This window comes from Podarcis cretensis (assembly GCF_951804945.1).
Source record: "Podarcis cretensis genome assembly, chromosome: 5".
Lineage (NCBI taxonomy): Eukaryota > Metazoa > Chordata > Lepidosauria > Squamata > Lacertidae > Podarcis > Podarcis cretensis.
Window position 1 is genome coordinate 81,649,267 of NC_137174.1, and position 20,441 is coordinate 81,669,707.

At 40.9% G+C, this 20,441-nt stretch overlaps 1 protein-coding gene across 3 annotated transcripts in view; it reads left to right on the top strand.

Moving 5' to 3' along the window:
• RSRC1 (arginine and serine rich coiled-coil 1) overlaps positions 1–20,441 on the top strand; it is a 177,859-nt gene that overhangs the window by 142,739 nt on the left and 14,679 nt on the right. For 2 of the 3 annotated variants that reach the window (XM_079978179.1, XM_079978180.1), the window contains exon 8: positions 7,908–9,534. The exons of the other annotated variant lie outside the window; for it this stretch is intronic. In XM_079978179.1, coding sequence (XP_079834305.1) covers positions 7,908–8,377 — 470 coding nt within the window. In that variant the 3' untranslated portion in view covers positions 8,378–9,534. Of the gene's footprint in view, positions 1–7,907; positions 9,535–20,441 lie in introns of those variants that run through there. 3 annotated transcript variants of the gene reach the window in all.

Below are 20,441 nucleotides of genomic sequence, written 5' to 3' on the forward strand. Positions count from 1 at the left end.
CTAGACAAGTCTGAAAGAGAGACATTTGTACATTGTATCTCTCAGATTATTCCCCTGAATGGTTAAGGTACTTCCAAAATATCCTTAAAACAACTTTTGTGTATGCATAGCTCAAAACACATAGTTTATTATTAGAGTCAAGTAGTAGTTCCAGATTAGTAGAAAATAAGACATTTTTACACCAGAGAAAACATAGGACATACCTATTATGAAGATCAGCTTTTCTGCACAGAGTAGGTAAAGTTGAACATGGGACACAATGTTGGGTTGTGTGAATTTTATTACTTCATAACATTTAGTTTTGTGGGAAAAGGTTAGTCCAAAATCAGCCAGTAATAATTATTTATTCTTGAAGAACTGAAGCTTCATTTACAAGTGGGTGCACATGTATGTTTCCTACTAGTAGCTATAGATACTGCTGTTCACCTCAGTTTCCTACCCCCCAAAAAATAGTTTCATATTCAAGCACCTGAGACGGAGAACTCTGATATCTAGGGGAGAGGATTAGCCTTTTGGTGTATTACATTTTAAAAATAGTAGACAAGTGTTTCTCTGATGGATTGGTACAGAGAGAAGCACTAACAAAATGGTGTAGAATGGAGTTGAATTGCTCATCAGCAGGCAGATCCCATACAATATTCAATAGATGTCCATGGATGTTCATAAGATTACATTCTACTCATCCTAGTAGCAGCTGCACTATTGGGGGGGTAGCATTTTAGGTTAAAATGTTGAGCTTTCAACATTCAGAAGGTACCCCTGCAACTGAAGACTTAACTTGAAGAAAAATTCCTTGAAGAAAAATTACCAATCATGCCTTCATTACATAGAAAAATGTTTTTATGAAGTGACCCTAGGTTGTAACATTGGTAGGTTGATTCATTGGTAGCCTGCTGTTTTCTCCAATTAGTCTTTTTGAGATCCCCACAAGCTTTGTGCTAGAAACATGTTCGCAAGCTTTAAAATACTTCCTGTATGAAACACTGGTTTAATACAACCTGAAAACCTGAGGTCAGTGAATTGGGATATGTAATTTTTATTCTGACAAAAGCAGACATATTGAGAGAGCTTATCCCCCTTCTGCCTATAGTAATCCCAAAGGCCATACTATCTTGTCTCCAAGTCTTCCTGTTCTCTAAATATCAGCATTTGGTGTGCATAGTTAAATTGGATGATGGAGAACTTCTCTAACTAGATGCCTAATATACAGGTAATTGATTGACACAATATACTGAACTTTCCTGATGTGCAATGCAAAACTGAAAATCTAAAACATAATTAGCCTCATAGATTTTAAGCTAATAATTTTATTGCTTCTCAGTAACTGAAGCAGAGGTGATTATAGATGTTCAAATTTCATAAACTTTTCAGTTTAATGATCTATTCAAAAATGGTTGAAGCTTTATTCCCTTTAACTTCAAAGCACACTGGGCACTCATTACATCTGAAGAAAATCTTTTCTTTTATGTTAATTTTCTAATTAAGTTATCCAGATACACTGTGTGCATGTATTATAATAGACATATAGGCTTCTCACATTTAGCAATGTCCATTGTGACAAAAGATAAAACTGCTAAAGTTATTGCCACCTCTAGGCCAGTACCTCTACTCTTGAAGCAGTAATAACCGAGAACAAGAGTTAGCTGCATTTTCCCTGCCTTGAGACCCTAGCATGCTTTTAAGGCATCTGGGTAGGTTTTTGTAGTTTTACTTTGACTTAAAGCTTAAATTGGAAAGTATTTAAAAGGGCATTGTGTGAAAGTAAAACTGGATAACTCAACTGTGCTTCATGGACATCCTAACTTCAAAGTGGAATGTAGCTTCCTCTAACTTAGTCTGTCATCTCAATAGTACTCAGCAGGTGATTAAGCACTTTCAAATCTGGGAGCTTTCATGTAAGAAGTTACATCAGGAGTGTATTAAGATCCCAGGGCAACTTGTTCAACGTGAAAGTGATTTGTTTGCCTTTGTGGAATCTTTATGATGCCAGAGCCTGGTCAACTTGAAAACAGAGGCTAGGGCCCAAAACTCCTCCCAATCCATTCTGTCCTAGGAGCAAAGCACAGATGATGTGGGAGAATTGTGCACACATCAGCCAGGGGAGAGGGAAGGAGCTTGGGCAGCAGGTGAGGGGAGAGTCTGCTTCCTGTTGTGCCATTCATTCATTCATTTTCCATCTCTCTCCACCCCCCCCCCCGTCCTGCCCAGTGGCTATTAATCCACAGGAGAGATAAGACAGGTATCCTATTGTGCCTCCCCCACAGCAAATCTGTTGTCGGGTTTCTTTTTCTTTCTTTCATTTTTGAGGGTGGGAAATTTCAACCAGAGAAAATGATGTAGGAGAGAAGGGTTAAATACCTCCCACAGCATTGCTGTTCTGAGGCTGCTTTTAAGTTTTTATAAAGATTATCACAGAGCTCCCACGTCAAGATAGATGCAGTTTTACTCCTAGCTACAAGTTTATATTCTTTATTCCGGAGTTAATCAGAAGTGGTGTGCTATCTGGCTTTCAAAAAATGTCTATCAAATTAAGGCTATATTTCAAGCCAAACTACGTAAAAGTCCAAAACACTTCTTCCCCATTTGTAGTTCAGTAAAGATATTGTGTGATATGCAGTCCATAATCTATTCAAGAGCTATATACTGGTTGCTCAGAGATTTCTTCATTTCCCGTATTGTTCTGGGTTTACAATTGATTCTGAGAGTAAATGAAACTCCAGTTGCGAACCATAACGATACTAACTAAATTCTTGGAGAGAAACGATTTAGTAGTAGTTCATTTATTAATTGCTTCCTATGAAGGGCATCCAGTGATGCTGAACATTGGAAGATTCAGGACAGACAACACATAGTGCTTCTTCACAAAGCACCTGATTAAAATATGGAATTCACTTCCACAACCAATAGTGATGGTCATCACCTTGAGTAACTTTAAAAGAGAGCTAGACAAGTTATTGGAAGATAAGACATATCAAAGGCTACTAGCCATGATAACTATTTTTTCTATACCACTGTCAGAAGTGGAATAATAATAATAATAATAATAATAATAATAATAATAATAATAGTTGTTATTATTTATACCCCGCCCATCTGGCTGGGTTTCCCCAGCCATTCTGGGCGGCTCCCAACAGAATATTAAAAACACAATATAGCATTAAACATTAAAAACTTCCCTAATCAGGGCTGCCTTCAGATGTCTTCTAAAAGTCAGGTAGTTGTTTATTTCCTTGACACCTGATGGGAGGGCGTTCCACAGGGTGGGCACCACTGCCTGGTTCCCTGTAACCTCACTTCTCGCAGTGAGAGAACCATCAGAAGGCCCTCCAGGTATACTGAGCTAAGGCCCTTTAGGGCTTTAAAGGTCAGCAGCAACATTTTGAATTGTGCTCAGAAATGTACTGGGAGCCAATGAAGGTCTTTCAGGACCAGTGTTATATGGTCTCAGCGGCCACTCCTACTAGGACACACAAATGGGTAGTGTTGTGCTTAGGTCCTGCTGTTGATCTAGGCATAGTCATCTGATCAGTCACTGTAAGAACAAGATGGTGGACCAGATGGGCCAGTGGTCTGATCTGGCAGGTTCTTACATCCTTATCTTGAAGTGATGGCTCCATCACAGTGTCCAGTGTCATCCAGCATGTAAAGAAATCTGGGGGAAGGCACATGTTATATTGGTCCTACTGTCACCACTTCAGAGTCCAAGCATATTTCACTCATAGCCTGAACTGAATTAAAAGGAAATAGACACATACACCCCACCACCAAACCTGATGACCACAATTTAGCACCAGCCTTAGAGCCCCCAGAAAGTTGGTTGGGTGGAATTGACCAATAGGACTATACACTGCTGAAAGGTTCTGTCTCTGAGCTATCCAACAGAGCCAGCAAAGATTAACAAAGCAGATAGAAATTAAAATTAACAGTATGTAAAACTGGGGGCAATTTTGAGGGAGTATGGCATCTCTAAAGGGATCTTGCAAGAGGGAGTTGAATGTCAATGAGGGGAACTCCTTCCAGCAAGGAAAGTAAAAGGTGTGTCAGGATTTTGCAGTCATTTATGTGGGGCAGGAAATAAGACAATACCTGGCATTGCCAGTAAACGTACATAGTCACCAATGTATATGGTGCAGCCTTTCCCAAGTGTTTCCCATGGTGCAGCCTTTTCCTAGTGTTTTGCAGATATTTTGGACTACAACTGCCAATCAGCCTCAACCTCAGTCAGCACAACCATGCTGTCTGAGACTCATGAGAATTGTAGTCCAGAATATATAGAGGACAGAATATTTAGAAGTTAAAGAAGGCTGCCATAGTTCTTTAAAAAGTAATTTGCCCCAAAGAGCTTACACTGTGAACTTTGACCAGTAGGGGAAACAATAGTTTCCTGTATTTTTGAAAATATGTCCCTGTTCGAAGATTGAATTTTGTAACAAATTCTACCACTGGTTCAGTAACAGATACTGTCAGTATTAAGAATTCTGCTGATGTAATTTGCTTGAAAAATAATCTGAAATTAAATCCAGATTGAGGCCAAAATACCTTTTGAAATAATTTCAAGGAATTAGCATGTTAGAAAATCATTTAATTGGTGTAGGAGGGGGAAGTAAACCAGATAACCACAAAATTATTATAGGTGCTTTTGGCAAAGCTAGATGTATGAAAGTTAATATCCGAAGGAAATATGAGGAATAATTGTTGTCTTACTATTCTTAACTTTTGTTGAACCCCCCCCCCCCAAATTAGCCATATTTTATCTGAATACAGGGTGTATCCAACTAAGTTATACACAGAGTAGACCCAGTGAAATTTATGGATTTAAGTTAGTCATGTGCATAATTTTTAATGGGCTTACTCTGTGTAGAACTAACATTGGATACAACTTCATATAGTTTATAAATTCTCTGCAGCCAGCAAAAACTATTAGTCGAAAATAAATATTGATTTGTAATTGAAATTACCAATTCATTGGATGCTTAGCTTTTATTCCCCATGCTTTGCCTTGTATTTAAAATAAATGCAAGAAATTGCCCTGTCCCTCTCTCAAGTCTTAGAGGAGCACTTTGGAAAGTAGCAGGATTCTGGAAATGGACTGCTTTGCTAAGGAAAACATTTGGTATAAAGAAGCATATTGTTTTCCAGCACATGAAGAAAGGTTGTTCTTTTATCTGCCCCTTAGTAATGGTGTCTTAACATTACTTTTATTATAATTTTATTGCCAAATCAGGTGTGAGATTAGATGTTGGATGTTACATGTAATCTGCTCAGAAATCAAATTATTTGACCTCCAAGCCCACCACTACACCCTCCTGCTGGTTTGCTGTTACATATGCGGCATTTTCCTGTCATGAATACAAATGGAGGACAAATTAGAATTTACAGACAGCTGACCTGAGCTACAGATTAGAGACAAGGGGGCTTGTGCTACTTTAAATGTTTTAATTATCACAGTCCCTATAACCAGTTGAAGGACTCCCTCACAAAAATAATTTTTATAGCAGAGTAGGGGAGGTGTGAGAGATTTCCCCCATCTAATTTGAATTTGACAGAGCCAAATTGCACTTCCATTGGAGCTATGCTAATTTTCTGCATAAAATTAGGTCTATTAATAAAAATACACCACTTTTACAAGAATGTTTTCAATGGCAGAGGGTGTTTTAATTTGGGACTAACTGAAAACAGCATTTAAATTTTATTTATGATGGCATCAGGATTTATGACAGCTTTATTGGCAGACCTGATTTTCTTTAAATTCTAGGCCTGGCTAGTCAAACTCAAAGTAAATTAAATATGTGGCCACAAGAGCACTGTGATAAGGTGCAATATAAATACTGCTGAAGAAGAAAATTGTACTTTTCCATATTAAAACCAGGCATGTTGGATTACTGCTATGAGGTGCTTAAATGGTTGACTTTAATATATCATGCATAATACAATTAAAAGTTTTCTTGATTTATTAAAATAGAGCTGCTCATGAAAACATACAATTTGAAAAATGTGAAGTGAAAGATGATTAAAATATCTGACAGTGATAACACTATTTTGGTACCGGGAATGAATCAGTGTGTAAAAGATTTAGAGGGGATTATAGCGAAAATACATTTGTAAAAGTGATCTTAAATATCAAAGCGGCAGAGTGAAATAAGGACTCGTTTCTTTGAATTCAAGAAATAATATTGACTAATGCTAAATGAATATGTTATCCTGATGCCTTCATTCTTGAATTTGCATTTTTGTTTCTCATGTGTGTTGGCCCAGTGTTGAATTGATTAGTTATGCCTAGCTAGTAAGCAGTGAAACATTTTATATACACTTGGGAAATAAATTTGGCAGAAAATCAGCATGAGTAGATTTAATTATCGCTCTGAGACCTTTCCCTTTTCTAGCTTAGTGATCCTGAAACTCCATGTGTTTCACTGAAATCTGTGTGGACGCTAAGCTTCGCTTCCCAATTTGTTCCTCCACACAATGATAAGCCAAGCAATTACTGCTTTATTGATTTTTCATCATGGCAAATTTAAAGTTGATTTTTCCCTGAAAAGGCAGGGGTGATTAAGTGTTTCCCCTCAGTTTAGTACAAGAGAGCTGTGTGGCAGAATCTAATATCCTGAGGTCAACCTCTGCAGGGAGATAATACGCTGTCTTGGCCACGTGTTAAGGAGAGAAATCAGGGCTACAAATGTGATAGGATATATGTGGAGACAGTTTAATTTGCTCCATTTATATGAACAATTCACATGGTCCCTGCTTGGAAAACATTATATTGAATAGGCTTGGAAATAAAGCCCACGTGAGCAGAAAGAAAGGGTGAGTACAAATCAGCAGAATGTTTACCAAATTGTTCTTTAGGGAAGATAACTGTAGTTTCAAAATATTTATAAGTAACATTTGTAAATATTGTTTCAGATTCATATGGTAAGATCTTTAATACAATACTGAAGGGCTGCATCTAGGATGTTTTTTCTTTAAGTCAGAAATTAAGAATCTGGAGACTATGGACATTCCAGTTACAATCTGTATCATTCATGCAGTTAATGCTTTGTGTAATATGTAAGTTTTTAAACGCACCATTCTCTTTGTTATTCTGACAATGAGACCTGTGGTGTAAGGTGATTTTTAGTTCCATTCTGCAGATAGAAATGACTCATCAAGGTGCTTTTGTACTCTGTCATAGAATCATAGAGTTAGAAGGGACCCCAGGGGTCTTCTATTCCAACCCCTCACAATGCAGGAATCTCAACTAGATCATCCATGGCAGATGGCCATCCAACCTCTGTTTAAAAACCTCCAGTTTTTAAACAGTGGAGAGTGCACCACCTCTCATGGGAGACTGTTCCACTGTTGAACAGCTCTTAATATTAGGAAGTTCTTCCTGGTGTTTAGTGGGAATCTCCTTGTAACTTGAATCCATTGGTTTGGGTCCTACCCTCCAAAGCAGGAGAAAACAAACTTGCTCCAACCTCCATGTGACAGCCCTTTAGACTGCAATTGTGGGAATTACAGAAGTGCATGCTCCTTCAGAGATAGGGATAGGGATAGGTGTCTGTGTCCTATACACAGAATGGCTAGAACTAGCAGGATTCTAATGCAGCCTTCTGTCTGATACTTAGTTCAGAGAATATTATTTTATTTATATTGAAGAGAATTCAGTCTTGCTACCCCCCCATTCTGCAGCCTCAATGCACCAGCAGGCTTGACCCAAGGTTTGTAGAATTCCCTTTTTTAAAAAAAGAAAAACCCTAAGAGGGGGCACCAGAAACAGTTCAGTGGGCATTGTTATGCATGGTTATAGTAGATGGTCAGAAAACCAGAGGGGAGGCAGTTATGTGTGGTCATGCTGGAGTCTCCCCCAAAGGGTGTCACCATCCCCTACCGACCCAAGCCATCCAGTTCTCCTGTCATCTTTGCAGGCGGTCAGGACAGGTACAGCAGCGGCAGTGCAAGTAACCTCCACACCACCCCATCAGTGTGCCTCAACTCTGACCTGGAGGGACCACCTCAAGAGGCCTATACCATTCAAGGACAGTATGCCATTCCACAGCCAGATCTGACCAAGCTGCAACAGTTGGCAATGCAACAGTCACACTTTCCAATGTCTCATGGCAACACTGGATTCCATGGTTTGGATGCATCAGCTCAAACTATTTCTCATGAACTCACCATTCCAAACGATCTGATTGGATGCATCATTGGGCGTCAAGGCGCCAAAATCAATGAGATTCGCCAGATGTCTGGGGCGCAGATCAAAATTGCCAATCCAGTGGAAGGATCTACTGACAGGCAGGTTACCATAACTGGATCTGCGGCCAGCATTAGCCTGGCTCAATATCTAATTAATATCAGGCTTTCTTTGGAGACTGGTGGAATGGGAAGCATCTAGGACAATGCAACCGCCTCACGCATTACCTGTTTCTGCTGTTCATCCCCACGGTCCATCTGTGTAGTTTCTGAGCAGTCAGCGATTCCAGGTTTTAACTAGTTTGTAAATTTTCAGTTCTACATGCTTTACCCATCTACTCATGTTTTTTTTAAAAAAAAAAATGCAGCATTTTAATTCCCTTTCTCTGTTCAGCTGTTAAAATGCTGATTCATATTTTAGTTTATACGCTTCTCCCCCTTTCTTGGCTCATGAAGTTTTTCTGTTATGTCATGAGATGTAAGAGTGGAATTAATACATTTGAGTTTAGTTCTGTAATGTCAGAATTTTTTTTAAAAAATAAAAAGATGGACTGGGAAAAAAGAAAAAGAAAACCAGAGGGGAGGGAGAATGGCGTATCCCAGAGGAGGGCATGGCTGGATAGGACCTTGGTCAGGAGCTTTCCACACAGATAAATTTCACTGCTAGTCCTATTTGTTTAGTTACTAAAAAAAAATGTAGATATTTTTCCCTTTTAGAACACAGAGGGCAGATTCTATATCTCACTGTTCTCTGATAAATCAAAGTAGCATGTTGGGATGAAGGCACATCCAGACCACTTCTTCCTGATATACTAGCTTTCCTGAGCAGGAAGGTTTTGACTTGGGGGTATTGAACCAACCTCCACATTATGAAGTGGTACGGTCCCAATATTGCAGTGCATCAGACTTTTTGGGTGCATTAACCAGGCATTGTGTTCGCTCAGGTATCCTTCCTACATAAAATTTTACAGTCTTCTCCTGCATAGACAACACGAGAGGTCCGGAGGGTGGAAACACAAAAATGGGCTTTTTCTGTGATGGCTCTCAGCTTATGGAATGCTCTCCCCCAGGAGGCTCGCCTGGCACCCTCATTACAGTGGTACCTTGGTTTACGAACTTAATCCATTTTGGAAGCCGGTTCTTAAACCAAAGTGTTCTTAAACCAAGATGTGCTTTCCCATACAAAGTAATGGAAAACCGATTAATCCGTTCCAGATGATGAAAAACAACCCCTAAAACAGTAATTGGACATGAATTTTACTATCTAATGAGGCCATTGATCCATAAAATGAAAGCAATAAACAATGTACTGTACTGTACAATCAATAAAACAGTATTGATGATTTAAAAAAATGAAAATGTGATTTTTATTTCTTTCTTACCTCCACTGATGATAGTCATTGTTTGGATGGGGGGTTGGGGTCCTCTTCCAGATTCACAATTGGTGACTCCTCTCCTGCCATTCCTTCCCTTGCTTTTTTTTACACCACTGCCACCTACACCACCGCCCCCTGGTTCAGACTCACTGGATCTTTTCTTTACCAAAAATTGAGACTTCCTTTTGCCGATGTTTTAAAACATGTCTAAAGTGAGACATTGCAGGTGTTAGTGGCATGACTTACAGCAGCTTTATCAGGGTGATATTTTTCAGCAATAGTTTGCACTTCATCCCATTTTGCAAACATTTCTTTGATTGTTGCTGTAGATAGACTTTCTCTGCTCTCCTCCTCTGAAGATATTTCCTCAGTTGCCACCTTTTGCTGCTCCATCAGAATGTTTTGAAGTTCTTCTGTGGTGAGCTCAGTCCTGTGCTCCTCCACTAACTCCTCCACATCAGCACCACTTACTTCCAAGCCCATGGAATTTTCCAGAGACACAATATCCTCAACAAGAAGAGCATCCTCTTCAACAGCCTCTGTTACATGTTCTGGGACAGCTTCTGGCCACAATTTCTTCCATGCTTCCTTCAGTATTCTCTCCATCTATCATATGTAAGCAATGGAGGATATTAAAATGATTCTTCCAGTACTCTCTTAAGGTTAGTTCTGTGTCCAAGGTCACCTCAAAGCACCTTTGGAACAATGCTTTGGTGTAAAGCTTCTTAAAATTAGATATGACCTGCTGGTCCATGGGCTGGATGAGAAAAGTTGCGTTGGGGGGCAAAAAACTTTACACTGATGAACGCAAACTCTTCCAACAACTCATCCTCCAAGCCTGGAGGATGACCTGGCACTTCATTGGAAGATTTTTGTCCTGGAGGTATTTTTTCACACTTGGCCCAAACTCAATAAAAAATTGTCTTGTTACCCAAGCTCTGCTGTTCGCCCTCCACATCACATGCAGTTTGCTTTTTATGACATTGTTCTTCTTAAAAATCCTGGGGTTCTCAGAATGGTAGACTCGCAAAGGCTTCAACTTAAAATATCCACTTGTATTTGCACAAAATAAAAGGGTTAGCCTATCTTTCATGGGCTTATGCTGTCTCCTCTTTTGTCATGTTGGTCCTCTTTGGCATTTTCTTCCAAAAGAGGCCTGTCTCATCACAGTTGAAAACTTGTTGGGGAACGAAGCCCTGTGACTCAACATAATCTTTAAATTCCATAACAAATCGGTCAGCATCTAATTTGTTGGCACTGGCAGCTTCACCGTGTCTCACAACACTGTGACTGCCACTTCTCTTCTTAAAATTTTCAAACCACCCTCTGCTTACCTTGAAACTCTCAACCTCATCACTTGCTCCAGGGGCATTTGCGATGAGGTTGCCCTGCAAATGTAAAGCTTTTTCACAAATTATGCTTTCAGAAATGCTGTCACCGGGCAACTGTTCTTCGGTTATCCATATTAAAAGCAGTTTTTCCATTTCTTCCATTGTCTGTGTTCGTTGCTTTGTGAGTGTTTTAACACCTTTTGCAACACTGGCCCCATTAATGGCATCCTTATTTTTTAAGATGGTACAAATTGTAGATTTGGCCATACCAAACTGCGTTGCCAGATCACTTACACCCAGGGGTCAGCAAACGTTTTCAGCAGGGGGCCGGTCCACTGTCCCTCAGACCTTGTTGGGGGGCTGGATTATATTTTTTGGGGGGGAAATGAACAAATTCCTATGCACACTGGGAAGAATGGGGCGGGGGAAGGGCAGGTGTAATAAAATAAAATAATGTGCATTAAATTGGGGTGGGCAAGGCTCCTCAACAGACTAGCTCACCCACCACCACGCTGCTCATCCTCCCGCCACCCCCCAAAACGCACACAAGACCCATAATCACCCCACAGAGAAAAGGGTGGCAAGTTAAATATGCAGACAACGGTCAAGGCGAAGGAGGGATGGCAGCTCCGGAGAAGCAGCACCAGGAGGGAGCTGGAAGAAGAGGTGAGGGGGGCAAGGAGTCCTCCTCCCCACCCACCCCAGCTTCCTTCACGCTTTGCCGCCTGCCTCATTCGCCAAAGGGCTGGCGGCGCCGCCGCAAAATGGGCTTTCTCCCTGCCTAGAGAAAGAGCCGCTGCCACCACACCGCTGCTGCTTCTCGTGTAGTGGGTAGGCAGTGTGAGCTCGTCCACTCCGCTCTCTGGCCCACAGGAGCGCCAGGGCAATGGCAGCGGCGGAAGGAAGATTATTATTATTACTATTACTACTACTACTACTACTACTACTATTATTTCCCCAATGGCCAGAGTTGGAGGGAGAACAAGAGGAGAAAGGCTGGTGGGAAAGCAGAGAGGAAGAGAGAGAAGAGGATTTTTGTCCTTCCACCATCAATCTCCACGCGAACGCTCAGCTTCTGGGGGCACAAAACTACGAATAATATTAATGATATCAGGGTAAGCAAGCAAGCAAAGGCAGCCCAGCCCTCTACCCAAAACAAGGAGTGGGGGGCATGTGAAGGAGGCGAGCAGTGCAACCCAGACCCACACCTTTTCTTGTCATGGAGCCGCCCATCATGATGCAGGGCTGCATGGTGGCCGCAGCGCCACCACCAGAAGCCAGCTTGACTGCCCGCCGGAGCTTCTGCAGGCGACAGGAGGAAGAGGCCGAGCGGCAGCTGATTTACCTCCCCGCAGCGCGGGGATGTCTCTGTGAATCAAACGTCGCTGAGGTAAACCAAGTGAGGCGTTTGATTGGCAGAGACACCCCTGTGCCACGCTGAGGTAAATCAGGCACGGCGTTTGATTGCCAGAGCCGCTACCACTCGGCCTCTTCCACCCGTCACCATCGCCAGGAGTCTCGGCTTCATGGCGGGTTCTTAAATGGCTGGGCGGGCCAGATCTAGGACCCAGGCGGACCTGATCCAGCCCGGGAGCCGTAGTTTGCCAACCCCTGACTTACACGGACCCCACTTTCACGCTTAGAAATAATTTGCTTCTTTACCTCTTAGAGTTATCATGGTTCTCTTCCCTTTGCTGCTTTTATCCATGTCAGCAGTCCCACAGTCAATCAATAAGTAGCTGAACTGAGTTCCACACAGACCCCAAAACAATGGCACAAGGCAGAGTTCCCCAAAAGTCCCCAAAACGAAGGAGCAAAGCAGAGACAAAGGCACAAGGCAGACTCCCAGAAACAAAGGGACAAGGCAGAATCCCAAAAATTTCCACTCCCCCCCTCCCACAGGGTGGGTGGGCTTACCTGGCCAGGTGCCACTCACCTTGCTACCAGCTGGGGGGGGGGCAAGGGCCAGTAAAGGGCTGATGCTTTTCGGCCCAGGCTCACTTTGTTTTCTTACCAGGTTCACCGCTGGACTTCGCTCTTGGTCTTGGTTAGGTAAGTGTTCCTCGTCGGGGTTTGGAGCTGCGGTGTGGCCTGCTGGGCCCCCTATGGCCGGCACTGCTTCCGCGGCTTCGGGGGCGGGATGAGGGCCGCGGTGCGGCCTGCTAGGCCTCCTGCGGCTGGTGCCTTCTTCCCCCGGCAGCAGGGGCCGAATCCGGGCTTCACGGGTTGCGCAGTCCAGCTCTGGGCCGTGGGGCGGCCTACTGAGGCCTCCCGCGGTGTGAGCCCGGCAGCGGAGGCTGAATCAAGTCCACACAGGTGCCGGGGCCTAGTTCTGGGCCACGGTGCAGCCTACCAAGGCCTCCCACAGCCAGAGCCCGCAAATTCGCATTCCAAAAAAATAATACGCAAATCGGAATACTCATTTCCAGGGATGAAGTGTTCGTGATCCAAATAGTTCATTAACTAGGCTGTTCGTAACCCAAGGTACCACTGTACTTATCTTTTGTTTCTTGGTCCATCTAGTTCATGCTCGCTAAGAGACTCTAAAGGATGTGTTGAATATAGAAACTGCATTAATTTTAAGTTTGTTTATCAGGAGCAATGTGTGTAAGAAAGGGAGAGTAGCTTGTGTTATAGACTATTTACCAATATTCATGCAGTAACTTCCGCTAAATGTGATCTCATAGTTCTGACTTTTTTCTTGTTCCTTCCTTCAGCCCATAAGTTAAAGGATTTTACCCACTCTTCACTAACATTAAATAATCTTTACTTCACTTGAAATACTTTTCTGTTACTTCAAAAGGACATTCTCTTTCGGATAATCTACAGGCTTCTTAGGAAGGTCTGAATATAGGTATACAATATATCATTTCTGTCCTGGTAATTTTGTGCTAAATAACTGATCACATACTGCTACTTACAGAGCTCAGGACAAGGACACTCAGCATATTACATTAAGGACAACAGTTAGAAATTTCCTTTTATTTAACACATCTGAATCACTATTCCCTGCAAATTGCTGGATGGTGCACATTCAAGGTCAGTTTGCATTATGCTCTGCAGCACGTGGATTGAGTGAATGCTTCCTTAACTTGCCTTGCATGTTTTATTAAGCTTCTGTATGATGAGTCAAGATGAAGCATCTACAGATCTCATGTCACGCTCATGGGCAAAGGGACTGAGCCACATGATGTCCTGATCCATAGTGATGTCCACCACCAAAGGAAGGTGATAACCCAAACAAGGTGGAAATCAGTAGGCCAGGAACCAGAAGGGAAGGTAACAGATGAATAGGGTAGGCAAAGCGAGGATAATGACCAAGGTTAGCTAAGGCAGGAGTTACACAGTGGTTTCTTAGAGCAACTAGAAGAGATGGCAGCCTGTCTGCTTTATGCTACACTTGGACTGTTAAAGGACTGGTGTGTTCCTCTAGACTGGCGTTTCAAGCTGTGAGGACTTCCTAGAGCAGGGGTCAGCAAACTTTTTCAGCAGGGGGCCGGTCCACTGTCCCTCAGACCCTGTGGGGGGCCGGACTATAATTTGAAGGGAAAACAACAACAAACTCCTATGCCTCACAAATAACCCAGGTATGCATTTTAAATAAAAGCACACATTCTACTCATGTAAAAACACCAGGCAGGCCCCACAAATAACCCAGAGATGCATTTTAAATAAAAGGACACTGAACCACCCGCAGGCCAGATTTAGAAGGCGATTGGGCCGAATCTGGCCCCCGGGCCTTAGTTAGCCTACCCATACCCTAGAGGAAGGCTTGGGGCTCTCCTGATCCCTCCAAGGAGTGTGTGGTCTGGTCATCAAGAGTCCAGTGGCAGGAGGATCTCCTCAAGGTTCAGCGCATGAGATGTGCCAGCAGTTTCACAGAGGAAAGGTTGGGCAGTGGCTCCAACTCCTTCTCAGGACTACTGTTGTGGAAGGATATGCATCTGAGGATTGCTGGTCTGGGGCCTCTGGAAGGATGTGCAATTAAAGGGCTTCACAGAGCCCTTTAATTGAGCTCTGTGAATTTAAATTGCTATCTAGCTGCTCCTGTATTTGTTCCACCAAAGAAAAGTGGAAGAAACTGAGGAGCACTGGCCCTGCTTTGTCTTGCATCTACTACCTTGAATTTTCACTTTTGGAAACTACTTTTGAGATGATGTTCACTCTTAACAATATCTAGATCAGAGGCAGACATGTCAGTGTCCTCCACATGTTGTTGGATTACAATTCCCATCAGCCCCAGTCAGAATAGCCAATGGTCACAGGTGATGGAAATTGTAGTCCAGCATCACATGGGGGGCACCATATAGGCTTCCCTGATTTAGATTTAAATTTAGCAAGGTATGGAAATCATTTTACTTTACTCTTCCGATTGTTACTTCTCATATTGTTCCCTAGTTCAATTGGCATTGATAACTAGGCATAACTTGCTACAGGAGGGTTCAATTGCATGAGGTCATACCACGTGGCACACATAGCTGTAATAACTTAGAGTGCAGTACTCAATGATAAGAAAATATATTTAGATGCCCTTAAGTTCATTAGAGATTGCCAAAGGTCGCACTTTATGTTCCGCTAATTTTATTGAAGTTTATTGTTATGGCAGTGACCTGAACTCTGGCTGTGTGGCCTTTAACACATAGTATATATATATATTCTTCAAGAAATTCAATTTTAATTTTAGATAACATATGGTTAAGTTATTGCTTCATTAATCAAAATCGGTTGATCAACTGTAAGCTCAAGTAACAAAAGTATCTAACTTGAATGAAAGCTGGCTCAAACACTCGGCAGAAATTTCCATATGATATTGTGTAAATTAAACGCATATATGGCTCCACTATACAAAAAGCAGGATTTCAAACTGTTCAATTAATGCCTAACAAATGGCATATTTTAAGCAATATCTGAGAGCCTTCAACTGCACCCTTCATGTCCCTGGAGAGCAGAGATGTTGCTTCATTAGGCCGACATAACCACCTGGTGTTGAATTTCCAGTGTCTTGAGAATTTGTAACATCTGGTACATACTGTGATCTCCTTTTACGTATGTTTCATCTTTTATTGTAATTTTATGACAAATGGATTAATTAATATGGTGTACATTATTTGAGATATTCAGCTTAATATAAAGCAACATTTAGAACACAGATGCACCCAAAAAATTGAAATACCTAAGAAATGCTGCTAATATTGGTCAAGTCTTATTGTTATTCTGTGGCAACTGTTGTTTGTGGTTAACTATGGATTATGGCCGCCAAAAATTGCATGACAATATGTAAACAAAAATCTTCACCTGTTTTCAGTTTTTAAATTTTAAGATTTCTTCTTAAACAAAAAATAAAATAAACTGATCCCTTCCTGCAAGCTCTTTGTCTTCACCTTGACCTGCTGCTAATTAGACTGAATATTCTTGTGTACTTTAAATTTTGCCTTTCATATAGTAGTTAGAAGGATGATTGACATTTCATAGTTTCCTTCCCCTCCTTGCCCACCATTTCTCTGCCTTTCAGAACTTCCTTTCATTTTACCTAACCTTCTCAGTTATGCAGTATTGCCAAGTTGAAGATGTTTGGATAGAGTCAAATGGTTTTTCTTTAATGGTGTTTTGGACGTTAGGTTCAGTTAGCAGGAGCTCATCAAGAATAGAAAGAAATATCTTGTAGGCAAGAACTTGAGGCCCTTCTTTGGATGGTAGTATGGGCTGGGAACTGATTGGGAAGAGAAGTTGGCAAGTTGATTGTTGAGGAGTATCTGGAATTGTCCTTGTTCCCAAAATAACCACCACATCTGTGAAATTTCACAGGATGCTTCCTAACTGATACAGATCAGTATCTCCATCTCAACTCATAAGTATGCAAGTAACTAATCTGAGGTCTAATATTTCTGTTGTAAGTTGTTTGTGGTGTGCTTGAATTTTTTTATTTGCCATGAATATGCTAAGTCACTTATCTATCTCAGTTCTCCAGCTGTAAAATTGGGGGAGAGATGGAATCAATAAAGGACTGATTCATTTAAGAATGTGTATTGGATTGGTTCAAATGGAACAATTTATTTCTGTTTCCTTTTGTTGTGCAGATATTGTTAAACACTACTTGTTGTACACTTTGCCAAGTGCATTGTGGTACTTGTGCAACAGTTTCTAGAGTGGTACTTTCATATTACTCGACTTGTGATTGACTTGCCAAAATGGTAGACCACCTTTTTTTTTCTTTTTTTTAGTTTAGTATAATGACCACAGAATGGTTAAGGTTGGATTGGAAGGAAAAGCTGAAAAGTCAAATTTTCTTCACATGTGAGAAAGGGGCAGAGACTGCAATCTTTAATGTATTGGCTCCTGGTGCTGCTGCTTGATCATGGCTTGTTTAACTATTTGGAATATTAGATAAGTCAAAGGGACAAATTTTAATAAGTGCTGATCTGATATAAATAATTCACCAACTGCAGTTTCATCATTATAAAAATCACGGACATTTTTTGTGAGGCATTAAAACGTGCTTATATTTTAATCACCAACGATAAGGTTTTGCCAGTAAGACCTTATTCTTCCTCTATTTTTTATAGGTTTGTGTTTTTCTAATATATCCAGATGTGAGATTGCTTGTATAATAATATTGTGAAGCTGAAGTTCTAAAAAAGAAGAAAGAGAGAAAAGAGCAACTCTGGAATGGCAATATGTCAAGAAACCTCTGCTATTTGTTAAAAGCTGTTTTCATTTTAACGGTTATAAAAATGAGAAGTGTCCTTAATATTGGGCTCTATTGATCAGTAAAGGTCAGGGGCAGGCTGTACATTGCATGTACCTACCATTGCAGAGTAGCCGGCTAGCTTAACAAAAAAATGTTCCTCTTTGTGAAGGCCATTTTCCTGCAGTCGTAGAGATTCTCCTGCCACCATGTAGCCTCAGGATAAGGCTATCAGTGGCTAGTAGCCATGATGGTTATAATCTGCCTCCACTGTTGGAGACAATGTGTTCCTGAATACCAATTGCTAGGAACTGCAAAGTCCTGCTTGCATGCTTCCCATAAGCATCTGTTTGACCACAGTAAGAAGAGGATGATCTGATCTGGGTGGCCTGATCCAGGAGGGCTCTTCTTCTACTAGATATTACTGGAAATGAAGGACTGCATTGGGTCTGTATTGACTGACATGAGAGGAGAATTGCACCCAGTCCACATATCTTTTCTCTCCTACTTTCCCTTGATCCATTTGTAATTTATTTGATTATCTATATATTCTGTGTTAAAACATTGTCTCTACTATCAAAGTGTGACTTAACATAAAGGCTGTTTTTGACTAAAGGTTACAGCCAGTCTTACATTGCCAGGGGGGTTGCATCTTCCTGCCAGCAAAGGAGGCAGAGAAGCATGTCTTAGTGGTTCTTTGTTCTTGATCGGCTGCCAAATGGTCTTATTTTACAATCCTGCTGATGGTCACAAACTAAGGGTTTAGCAGTAGTGGGTCTTAAATACAAAGCTTCAGAAAATCTGAAGTAATAGCTGTCAGTTTGAAAGGATATGATTTCAGAGTTGCATTATTTACAACGTTTTCTTCACAGACCTAATGCAGCAAAGTCATAAATCTGTTTGTGAAATTACATCTGGCTTTGGAAGTACTGCGGTCTTACCAATTTAGCATTGGCTTGATTGCAAGTTCAAAACTGAAGAAAATGGGCTGTGAAGGAGATTTTGTGTTAAAACACTGTTATCCTTGACGATTAGCAGAAACTGCAAGGGGCACCCGCAGCTACCTCACAAGATGAAAACATAAATCCATATTATTAGTTTGATATGTTTTAAAGGGTTTTTCAGGCCGAAAGACCTTCCTTAAGAGTCTACAGATGTTCTACAGCTGCTTTATTGCCAGTTGGCTTCAGAGAACTGTCTGGAACCTCTGATTATTGGGATCATGAACATTTCTAATACAGCCCTTGTCCTCCCAAGTTAGATATACCACTGTATGTGCTTTCTGGCATATTTGTCTTCCTTGTGTCATTATCGCAACACAATGGAATTTCTAATAAATGGAGCCCAAGGTAATTAATTATGGAAATAAGATCCCACGTGCTTAAAGTGCATGAATAAGTAGCTTAAACTCATCTTCAACATTTAGGTGAATTATATAAACAGATGGTCAGCAATACCTTGGGCAAGTTATGGGTTTCATTTAAATTCATGGTTCTTAGAGAAGGCTTTAAATATTTTATAATTACCTGGAAGATGATTATTTTTAATAATACTGCAGCACATCTCTACATAAGGCTTCAAACATTATGGGTTGGATACTATGAGCAGTAAATGGACTTCTGCTCAGCCCCCCCCTACATTTTTTATATATTGTCTTTTAGATTAAAAATATATGTATGTATGTACCTATTCCCTTAACTCATGTCAGCATGAGATACCTGTAGACTAATATGTATCATGAATATAAGTACCTCATTTAAATTTCTGAGGGTTAGGCTTTAAATTTCCATTTATTTGCACTGTTTGGCCTATTGAGGTTTTCATTTGTCAAATTTGTTAGCTCTTGGGTATTAGTTACGCAAATATTGATGTGTAGCTTTGGCCTGTTAGCTATCAATTGAAATCAGAAAATCAATGGTCTTAATAGTTCCTTATTACATAGTTGATGCATTTGCAAGGCTAAGTTGAGTACTGTCAGTGAATAATCAATTCAGTCAAAAACTATTACCTGATCACTGCCAGAAACAGTTTCCTATAAATACACCGATACATTATGTGAGTGCAACACCCTGTAGTGTATTTAAGAGAGAGGAATAACATCAAGCTTGTCATTCTAGTATGTGCTCAAAACTAGTGGGGAAATGACAATTTTAACATTAAAAAACTAATATAAAGGTGGTAGATTGATCACTGAGTGAAGCAGACCAACAAGTGAAGCTGCTCACTCCAAATTTAGGCATAGATCGTAGCTGAGGTAACATTGCAAACCTTCCAAAGACAAGATGATCAGTGCCATGCTCAACTATTATGGAGCCATATATAGCCCAATTGCTAATTCAGACAAACACAATCACACACAGACACACCCAACATGATACACAATCCATCCACCCTCAGCATGCTAATCATTAGTAGCACAATGGAGGAAGGTCTATATGTCCATCCTATACATGCATCCAGCCACCCTGCTCTTTTTAGGGCCAAAGCATGTTGATTGTTCAGGTTGTCAGTACACATTCTGTCAAGACATTATCTCTTTGCTTTGATAGATATATCCATGGATTGTTCTAGTTTGCTTGCAATTATGCAGTATGAAACATACAGGCTGCTATGTATTTGGCCAGCTTTATACAGTACACAAATGTTTAATCCTTGACCTCCTTCAGTTTAGTACCTGCGCAGCAATATTGAAAGGTCAGGGTGCACTTACTGGAAATATTCCAAAGCTGTTTTCTGGTGGTGGTTGTCACTGTAATTTGCTATTTTTAAATCACCTGTACATGTGCTTTGTGCTATACAATATTTAAAAATTGCTTTGGTTCTTGCCCACACTCTTTTACACATGCTGTGCCTGCCCTCCATGTATATGGGTCA